At 56.2% G+C, this 10,395-nt stretch overlaps 3 protein-coding genes across 4 annotated transcripts; 1 reads left to right on the top strand and 2 right to left on the bottom strand.

Moving 5' to 3' along the window:
- Positions 1-58: 58 nt before the first annotated feature.
- On the bottom strand, positions 59-757 carry KVP18_004581 (uncharacterized protein; the record flags this gene model as incomplete). The annotated part of the gene is made up of 1 exon (XM_067957340.1): positions 59-757. One exon carries the CDS (start codon positions 755-757, stop codon positions 59-61), a length of 699 nt encoding a protein of 232 aa, XP_067806166.1.
- Positions 758-896: 139 nt separating this feature from the next.
- KVP18_004582 (uncharacterized protein) lies at positions 897-2,150 on the top strand (the record flags this gene model as incomplete). Its single annotated transcript, XM_067957342.1, has 1 exon — positions 897-2,150. The coding sequence occupies one exon, from the start codon at positions 897-899 to the stop codon at positions 2,148-2,150; it is 1,254 nt and encodes a 417-aa protein (XP_067806167.1).
- Positions 2,151-2,197: 47 nt separating this feature from the next.
- Positions 2,198-10,395, bottom strand: KVP18_004583 (uncharacterized protein; the record flags this gene model as incomplete). 2 transcript variants are annotated; one of them, XM_067957344.1, is made up of 3 exons in its annotated part: positions 2,198-4,765; positions 4,804-9,790; positions 9,829-10,395. In XM_067957344.1, coding segments are annotated over 3 exons (8,122 nt in total), but the record flags the coding sequence as incomplete, so codon positions are not given. The 2 variants fall into 2 exon arrangements, with proteins under 2 accessions (XP_067806169.1, XP_067806168.1); XM_067957343.1 differs by having other exon boundaries at positions 9,829-10,341.

Genomic DNA, 10,395 nt, shown 5'->3' with positions numbered 1-10,395 from the left:
TCAGACGACCATATCCAGGTCGATACGAATGTGCTCAGTCCGATACGTGCACCACAATTCAAAAACTGAAGGGATCGTCGCTTGGAAAGGGCCCTGCTCGGGCGTACGGATTCCCGGACCCGTGGTATGGGTTCTGCGATGGTGGAGGCCTAACAGGCGATGCCACGTGACTGAGACGGTTGGCTACAGCCGATGTAGAAGGGTACTTCCCGGTGGTGGGGGAGGATGTTCCAGCTTTCGATCTTTTGATGGCGTGCATGACAAGCATCGAGTGCAGCGCTATGTCCGGCTCACTGAATAGCGGAAAGACAGAGAGGGCTTTCAACGTTGGCACATCCTGACCGAAGGTTGAAATTTCGCCAAACACTTTGAGAAACTGTCCTCGCCGAACATGCTCTCTCACGGCCTCAACCTCCCGAAGCCGGAACGCCGACAGAGACGACATTTCTTGCAGGGTGAAGTTCCAACTCACAAATAGGACTCCAGTTCCGTCGTCAATATTGAAAGACAAACTCGACTCATCACCCGAGCTCTGCAGGCACGAGCCCCACCCAACCACAGTCACGTAGTCTGCGCGTTGACCCAAGATATCTATAGTGTCGGAGTCGCTCTGCTCCTTCACTGCCTTGAGCACCATCCCCACTTTCACTGGAAATTGTCGCAACGAGTTCCGCGCCAGCGCATCTGGTCGGTTTTCCTGCCCAGATTTCCGCTCGAACTGCGCGAAGGGTGCCTCTCCAAAAGGCGAATTGAACATGCTAGATTTGGAATTAGCTGGACTTTTGCATGTACATCGGGAAACGTGGAGGCTGCGGCGGCTATGCCGAGGTGCGACCTGAACAAAGGAGTGTGGTGTTGGAGACTGCATGACTCGTGAGCAAATCCCGAATTCCGCCATGTCCCATCAGTACGTTTCATTCTACTACGCGAACGACTGGCTGTTGGGGGTGCAAGGACCCGAGACTGCCTCCGAGTCTAAGACTAAGAAGCAGATTAAGAAGCGCGTTTGGAAGCGGGCCCAGCAAGAGGAGAAGAACAGCCCGCTAACAAGGGAACATTTCAATGACCTGACTCTTCTCGTAGCGCGTGTTCTCTCTATCTACGATACTGCAAAGCTGGCAGGATCGGTGGCGTTCGATGTCAAGGGCACTATGCAGGACAAGAGCTTCAACGCTTTCAGTCGGGAGTTGGAGCACATCTTATCATTTTACTACAGCCTGGCGGCGGACCAAGATGGACAGAGCGGCGCCAAACATTCTGACTCGTGTCTCGATGCTGTCGTCGGTGTGGCCGTCCAATCAGTGAGTCCCGCAAGCGCCAACTACCGCCTGCGCATGCTGATGAACCTCTACAACAGTCTGCTCTCAAGTGGGCCGCGATTCAACGGATTCAGATTACGGCTAATCGAGCGGATCATCGACGTCGCCCAGGGCAACGACCTGTTCCACGTTATCCTTCCTTACTTGGCCCATCTCAAGTTTTCGGACCTCGACGCCTCTGTTGACCAGAGTGTTAGGCTGCAGTTCACTATCATCAAGCTTCTCCACGGTTCAAGCATGCGGGATCTGGCGGCCGAGTATCAGACTAGCCTGCTAAGGTTGATTTCCAACTCGTACGACCGAAACCACGCGCCTGTGTTAGCGTGGATGATGACCACGGCCCTCAAGGACCGTGATGTCTTTTACTACGACAAGTATCTCGTAGACGAGCCAATGCTTTTGGGCAGCATCGAGAAGGGTGAGGACGCTCCCGTCCTGGCTATGATTAGAGCGCTGGTCACGCTGAAAGATGTGGAGGAGACTTTCCAGACACACAAAGCCAAGCTGTTGACTAAGGGTATCACTGAGGACTGCATTTTTCCAAAGCTGAGACTCCTCAGGCTGGCCCATTGTGTGGGGCCCCATACAGGCGAACGCCCGCTCAGCGAACTGGCGTTGGCCACTGGCATCTGTCTGGGAGAGGTCGAGGACCTTGTAGTGGAGGCTGTGTCGCTTGGTCTGATTCGAGGCAGGGTGAACCAACTGACCGGCTGCGTAGAGGTTTGTGCTGTTGGCAAGAGAGTCATTGACAATGAAGACTGGGCTGGCCTGCAACGCCAATTGGACCGGTGGCTGACCTCGCTGAAGACCGTGGTCACATCTGGAAATTGAACGGAGGACGATCGGTCCATTCCTGGTTTATGTCGAGTTGCGTCTGCTTAGCATGTTGGCCTGTAACTCACCAGCAAATGCTTCAAACTCTCCTCATTGGATCGGCCCATAGGGGAAGAGAAAGACTGCGGTCTTGGGGGCGGAACGCGGGGCGGTGGAGGGCCCACGGGAAGGGAGACTGGGGAGATTGGGGAGATTGGGGAGACTGGAGGCGGTACTTCATTAATAGCGTCATTGATTATTCTTGTTACGTCTTCGTCGTCCAGATCGAAGGCTTCGGCAACCTCTACGACGAAATTTGTTAATCCTACTGGCGACTTCTTCTTGTGTCTGAATTCGTCCACAGCCTCTGTTATTAACCGCTCAGCCATGGACTTAGTCGTTACTGGAACGCTTGCAGTGTGCTCGAAAAACACCATCTCTGATTCGTTGCTGACAGGCGAAATCCACGGCCGAAGGTTCTCCAGATCCAGATTGTTCGGTTTATTGGACGGACGAAACTCCACTGCGTTCAATGAGAACTGGGACTCTCCAGGCTGGAATTCGCCGCCTGCCACCAGGGGGGTTCGTCCAACCTCTGGTCGGAACCGCTCTGCGGCTGCACGCTGACGAAGCAAGGCGTCAGCATGCTGTTTTTGCAGCTCTTGCCTTTGCCTCTCAGCTTCGACTCGGCTCATCTCCTCTGCCTCCTTCGCTTCCTGCAGAAGCTTCGCTTCACGGTGGCGCTCCAACTCCTGCTCCTCGCGAAGTCGAGCCGCCTCAGCCTCAGTCTCCAGCCGAAGCTTCTCGTCTCGGGCCTGCTTCAGTTGTCGGAAACATTCCAACTCCTCATTGCGCCTTCTCTCAAGGGAAGCCTCCCTCTGGTGCTTCTTGCGTAGGCGTTCCTGTTCCTTTGCCTTGATGACTTCCTCCTTCAGAGCTTCAATGATTGGCGTCAGTATCCATGAAAACAGATTCGCCAAACTTCGCAGCAATGCGTCCTCATCAACTTTGGCTGCCTTAGTGAACGAGTAGGATAATCCCACAGGCCCTTCGACGCGTGTCTGCACCAGAGAGATCAGCGGTGTCAGCCCTGTGTGCTCGTCTAGGTGAGCCAGACAACCAGGAGAGTTGCGCGTAGCCTTAACCCACACGGCTTTCCAGATGGACACCGTGTCGATAAACCGCTTCGACCGTGAAGGTGGGGGGTCCACCACCGTCAGCGTTATCGGGTAGCGCACTGCAATCACTAAAGCCAGCACGCACTGCAGTGGGATAGCGGGGACGTGAGCTTGGGAGACGTATCTAGACACCTCTTCACCCAGTTGCTGTCGGAGGTAGGGCAACGCCAGCTTATAGCACTGACTTTGGAGGTCGCACACCTTAAGGAAGGGGGCTGACCCAACCAGTCTACCGAAGCACGGCAGGGCATCGTTCAGCACCACCTCCAAGTTGCAGTTCTTCGCTGGAGGTTTTGATCGCAGCCGACTGCAGCCAGTCACACACCAAAGGCAGCAAACCGCGAAGAACAGGGGCCGGTCTGAAAGCAAGTCCGCGTCGTTCTCAAGGCCCAGCTGGCCCAGGAGACTGTCCACTGCGAAGGGTTCCACCTCAGACAGCATAGGCGCCCTTGAGAGTAGATCTTGTCTGATAGAGTCTAGGCGGGAAGCAGTGGGCAGCAGCTCCAAACAGCGGACTGCGATCTTGTACTGCTCCTCCATCCACAGACTCTTGTTCAGCCCCACACTCAGGGCTCGGAGGTGACTGTCGTTTACCAGCGCCTCATCGACGCAATCTACCACTTCAATGTCGGGATGACAAACTTCCATGGGCAGCGGAATCAAGTTGGATGGCACCGCAGGGAGGATTTCCAATACGCGATTGCTGAGTTCACAGCGGGAACTGTAGCCGGAAAGACTGATGATCGGCACTGGCTTTCGTTGGTCAAGCTCCCAAGCATGCCGCCAAGGCGCGTGGAAGCTGCACGGTGTGTCTGATTCCACTTGCGTCGCAAGACCCTCGGTGGAGTCGCCATTAGGATACGTCCAAGCGAGAGGCGCCGTGAAGTCTGTGCCCTTGACGAAGGATATGTGAGTGGGAGACAGTCGCGAACACTCACCCGGATGAGCTGAGAACCGCCCAGCCGGTGCTCGCGCCAGCACTGCGTGCGACTCTGTTAGGCTGCGGCCCAACGGCAGTGACCGGCCTTGGAGCACCAACCACTCCTCGTTCAGAGCGTCGAACACCAGAAGCTGCATAGGTGGCGGGGACGACGACACAGGGGGAGCCTGGAAGAGCGAGCACCCGAAGAGATTTAGCGATAGAGAGGTAGAATCGGTATCCTTGAACAGTCCATAGGTCTTGCCAGTCTGGATTTTCAGTTTGATGTCCTGCAGCGCGGCGCTGTAAGGAGAAGCCGTATTGGCCGCCTGTTGACACTCCATCATTAGGTTCTCCGGGTCTAGCGGGACGTTGATCAGCCGCATCAGGACTCGCAACCACAAACCAGACGCCTTCTTCTTGCTTCGGGAGTCAGCTTCATCCAGAGGCCATTGGAGATCGCGGCTTATGCGAGCGTACACAGGACGACCGCCGATGAGAGTGTTGACTATGGCGTAGACGCCGCCGACGTCGAGCTGGAGATATATGATACCGGACGCGTAAGATGACTCACCCCTTCCGGGAAGTTCGATAGGCCTAGAACTGATGGAACTTGGTCAACTCGCCGCATGTTCGCAAGCAGCGAGATCTTCTGTGGACTGGCGAGCCGCCACTCAGAGCAGCCGCCTGAAGTACAGCCCACCAATCGTCGCGCACCTCCACGATCTACCAACGGAGAACACGATACGGAGGGGTCTGCGAGATGGGATGAGGGTGCCTCCAGAAGGAGGAGAGGGTCTGAGTTCAGGAAGTCAGTCAGATGAGTGATGGACGGAGAGTGGAACAGGCACCAGGTATCTTTGTGGAAGGCAATAAACGTGCGGGAGACGCGGCAGCCATTGTCCACTTTAGCATAGGTGGCTCTGTCGTTGTGGTACAACGGCAGGGGAAAGTACGAACCGTTAACGTCGGCGATCAGCTCTCGAAGCGGTCGTGGACCCAATGAGGTGGGAATTGTGACATCGGGTATGACGTCACACAAGAGAATGTCGATGCGACCACAGGGAGGCGCCGATTCCCGACACACAATATCCAGATTCACAGGAGTGACCATAGCGCCGTCCTTTACCGATATCCACTGGGAGTTCACGAGCTGTGGCCTGGCAGCCTGCCACATCGTCTTGCGGGTGAGGTAGAGCCAAGGGTGTGAGCCGCTCCCTCCCAGCACCCAGCGAGCTAGGTAGGTAGAGAAGTACAGCAAGCCAGTGACATCTCCATCGCGAGTAGTGCGGGCGTAAGCGACACGGTGGTTGATTCGGCTTGTCATCAGGTGGTAGTCACCAGCGACCTGTGATTCATTCTCAGGGGGCTTGACGTTTAGCACAGCAGGCGCGACGCTGACGTCATTACGGGACACATATGCCAAGAAATCAGTGTCACGGGTGTAGTGGAAGGACCCGTCCTGCTCGACCAACACTCTCCAAACTGGTTCCTGCTGACACCGAACTAGGGACCGGTCAACGGGAACGCATGAGATCCAGTCTGCATCCGAACCACAGATTGCCACGACAGGTCCTGATCCTGGTCCAGTAACGCTAAGGAAGGTCTGCTTCGTTTCTCCGGTCCAGACAGCGAACCGCACAACCCACGTACCGAGGTTCATGTCGTAGAAGCAATAAGCCTCAGGTCCGTCCTCAGCACGAGTAACAAGACCCCACACTCCTCTGTGATTCGCGGCAAAAGACAACAGCTCATAGTCGCCGCAAGGGAAGATGCCGACAGACGAAGCCAGCACGATCCTGTCGGGCCAAGGGATATCTAAAAGCGCCATTCGTTGCGTGGTCGCGGCCGAACGGAGCTGTAGAGAGAGCTCCCCTATAAACGAACACGGCTTACTGCAGTAGCGACCCATCAGCGGCGCAATGATAGCCGCAGGGACCATCCTACCACAAGCAAGGCAGTCCGCGAATCCCGGTGGAATGGTCTGCACGACGATCGATGCTCCGTGGGATACGAAGTCCACAATCGGCAGCCTAGTCGGTAGAGGGGTCAAATGTCGTCGGCTGCTCTCCAGGAAATACCCGAGCGAACCACTCGAAGCGATCCAATCCTGGTTCGAGGCGTCAAGGGAGTCAGTTGGCCCGTCCACACCCGAGGTCTCCTCAGCGTAGAGTGGTTCGAAGAGACCGGTGACTGGCGATGCTTCACGTTTCCGAGCGCGGGAGAGCGCCATCATAACGGTTTGTGCGTAGTCCGCCAACGACCGGCGCTTGTCCAGAAACGCGTGATGGGCGAAAACCGGCTGCGGATATCGCCAGTCCCAGTAGGAGATGAACACTAAAATCGACTTCTGAGGGTTCAGCTGGGCCTTGGGAGGGGCGCAAGGGGGAAGCCACTCAAGGTAATGAGGGAGCAAAGATGAATCTCTCGCCTTTATCACGGCTTGGGCTCTCTCAATCTCATCAAGAGATATCCGAGGGAGGGCGAACAGAACTACAAAGTCCTTCATAGAGCTGCATCGAGACGGATAATCATCCGCAGAGTGTACAAACGCTCGCAACCGCTCAGTAGGTCCGAGGAAATTCCACGTACAGTGCAGCTTCGTTGGGTGGTCGATTCCTCCTAGATCACAGTGGTCTCCAGTGGGATCCTTAGTGATGACTCGGAAGATTTCTGTTGCTCGACGCTCTTCTAGGGTTAAAGTGAATAAGTCCCACTCGAGGTCAAGCGTCGTTTCATCTGGCGTACTCGCTAGCTTACGGTGCAGGACACTCAGAACAGCTTCCATGCTGTCCGCCGACAGCGTTCCGGCTCGCAAACTTCCCCTAGTCCGAGCCAGCAGAGCCTCCACATCTGGTGCATGGCTTGTGAGTTTGGCCAGAGCCTCAGCTAGCGCGGTTACCTGGTCAGACGTCCGGCGGGCCAGTAACCGCTGTGCCGGAGGATGCTTAGAGAAGTGCTCTCGCAGGTCGCGTCCGGTGCAGTTGGCACTTGCACGGAGACTACTGTCGGCCAGTGGAAGCAAGTCGCCACGCCAGATAGAGAATGCCTGGTCAAGTGAGGAACACCCTGACCCCAGAGACCCAGAAATGGACCCGTTCCTGTCGAGAAGCCGAGCAACTGCCAGGGGTGTGTAGACAAACACAGCCAGGTTCGTGGACTTCGCGCCTACCGTCATGACTGGCCACGGAACCGACTGCATGTCTGAGTTCAGCACGACACCTATCTCCTTCATAAGGCCATATGTGGATCTCTCCAACGGCGCTTCCAACGGATCCCCGTCCACCCTAACAGCGTCCACCGATGAGGTATCGGAATGCACCTCGATATCGCGCAAGCAATGGAAGAACGTCGGTGGGGAGTAGAGCTCGATCAGTTCCAAGAGAGTATCTTTGGAGCAAAGTGACGAGACCGCCAAGAAGTCGGGCTCTCGTTGTTCCTCTGCGCGGCACTGCTCGATTTCGTCCAGCAACGCCTCATAACCTTCTCGAGTTAGTCCCTCGTCGTTCTCCTTCGCGTTCGTGACGGCGTTGGCCGCCGTTGTACACACAAGAGCAGCAAAGCAAGAACTGACGTTCAGTTTCTTCAGCTCTGCCTTTCGGTGGGCCTCGCGCACTTTCAGCACCTTTCGTTTGCGTTCAAAACGAACCTTATTGATTGTCTGGCGGGTCAATTCGCTCTTGCGTACGAGAGCTTCCCGCCGTCCATCGTAGAGCGGGAAGAACGAGTCGTTGACATCTTGGATCTCCGCCCACAGCTGCTTCACGCCCTGAATGAGATCCTTGTTGCACTCGCCCTCCTTAGGATGCGAAACCTTCTTCTTCGGGCCTTTGCTGTGTCGACTGGCGCCTGCTTTCAGCGGTGTGCCGTTCATGTCAGCCGCGATGATCCAATCGGGATTGCAAGCGAGTCCCATGGACGTCTGCGAGCCCTTCCACCGGCACGAATCCAGCAGCTGGCTTTCGGCGTTGATGCGGATGTACGTCGCATGGAGCGGTACGAACGTGCGGTTGCACGTCCAGTAGGCTGAGCACTGAAGTGTGGGGTCGATGCCGCTTGGCGCAATACGTCTCACTCCAGGTGGCAGCGTTGGAAAGCTCTGCACCACAGGAGTGTCTACCGGATGAGGCGTTGGGTAGTTGACATGTTGGTCATCCACACGCCAGTCAATGCCGCGTTCCAAGGCATCCATTTGGAGAGACAGAAGAGGATCGTCTTCGACGGCAGTACTCATCGTCAGAGTTTTCCAGAAGTTGAAGAATCGCAGGCTGATCTCGAAGTAAGGAGTGCGTCGAAGGCGGTAAATCGCTCGTAGCTTGTTAGTGAGAACCTTGGACGGCAGTAGCTGTCGTAGTCGGTGCAGTCGGATGGCGAGGCGCATCCCGAAGTCTTGAGCTGCGTATGGAGGGGTGTACCAGCAGTCTCCGAATACGTCCCTGCTCTTGATCATCCACCCGATGGTTGCATGCTGCACCTCGCTGGCGTCAAAGGAGAAGGTGGAACGAGGTTCCTGCTGGTTTTCGAAATACCGATACAGTGAGGTGAGCAGCAGCGCGTCCTGCTGCCTCTCCGACCGCACGAACTGCACGCAGCGTATAGGACCCTCCTGGAAAGTCACGTCGGCTTTGGCAGGGCTGCTCGAGGTCACCAAGTGCGCGTCCACGCAGTCCTTGTTGAGGTCGCAGAACACCACGTCCGGCTCGCCGTGAATGCTGGAATGGTAGGCGATCTTCCTCTCTGGAAATTGCTCCAAATGCTCCACGAGCGATGACTGGAGGCTCGGGATATTCACACAGGAGCTATTTCCTGGGTACTCGAAGGTCACGTCTCCGGTAATTCCGGGACCGGTCCCCACGCCGACCTCCTGCCCGTGGCTGGTAGGGTCACCGAAGGTCTTCAGAGACGGCATATGGCTGTGTACCGCTTCCCAGAACCCGCTATTAGTCGGTAGTGCCCGGGTACCACCGGACCCCTCGGCAGTCACAGTCCACTGTCCTGTGGGGTGCTCCCGAGTGAAGTTCACGATCTTGGCGGAGTTCAAGGATCCGGGGTGGGGTACATCATCTGGTAGAACTGCAACTGTGAGGCTGAACAGTCGGTATGTAACGGCCGCTTCTCGGACAACTACTGTTCCTTGCTGCGCCACCATCTGGTCGTCCTGAGGCAAATCCAATATGTCTGGAATCAGGAAGTCATCATCCTCCTCGTCGTTGAAGGCTCCCGGGGTGTTAATGTGTCCGGCAGGATACTCAAATCCGATCGAGAGCACCGGGGGCGTGTTAAGGAGGCATCGGCGCTGCGCGGCGTCCGCCACCCGGAAGTTCATCATCTCCACAAATGGCTGGCTCACCGGCTTCACCATGCTATGCAGTAGCTCGTCCAAGCTGTGGTGCTCGTGATCGATGGTGATCTGCAGCTGAAGTTTAACCACATTGGAAGAGAGGGCCTTGATTTGCCCGATGTTGTGCTCCTTGGACCGCAGATGGTCTAGTTCTACGAAGTGCAGATTGTCTGGGTCGCGGAGCTCTGGTGAGACGTCTGCAGGGTTTGGGTATCCGAGCCTGAAAGAATGTTAGAAAACAACAGGGGATAACCTTACGATTTGGATTGTCGAGTATGTAGTCGTTGCGTGGTAGACTGCAACAACGTAGGGACGTCACGGCCAACCTCTACACGCTGAATCTCTCGAATGAGTGCTAGGTCCAGGACGGTGGTGCCGATGCAACGAACGGTCTGGTAGATAGGCGAGTCCAACAGCTGGGCGAAGACCTGCTGCACGTGCTCCGCCTCGTAGTGCGCCGTGTAGGTGCCAGAGTCCGAACTGCTGTCACTGGTGTCGCTGACGTGGCAGCCTTCACAAGAGCAGCTCGCGCTAGCGTCGTCGAGAGGCTCGTCAGGCTTTGGCGGCGAAGACCCGAGGTTAGCAGATTGACAAGTCTCCGCAACGCATATTACAGCGCATTCCAGTGACGCCAATGCGTTGGAAATGTTGGAGGGTGTGAGAAGGTTTCGGAAAAGTTCACTGTTGAGAGGGCTCAGGTAGATGTAGGGCTCCCCGCGGATCCTGTCGTCGAGCTGGGGGTCAAGCAAGGAGGGGTAGCCGTTAACTCGGCTACGGATGTCGGAAACGCGGCAGCTACGCTTGGCGCGCGCTTCTAATCGGGAG

Source organism: the organism of the source record quoted next (genome assembly GCF_019968955.1).
Source record: "MAG: Porospora cf. gigantea A chromosome Unknown PgA_NODE_832_length_10395_cov_355.311, whole genome shotgun sequence".
NCBI lineage: Eukaryota > Apicomplexa > Conoidasida > Eugregarinorida > Porosporidae > Porospora > Porospora cf. gigantea A.
The sequence above is the reverse complement of the archived record's forward strand: the minus strand, read 5'-3'. Positions and strand labels throughout refer to the sequence as shown.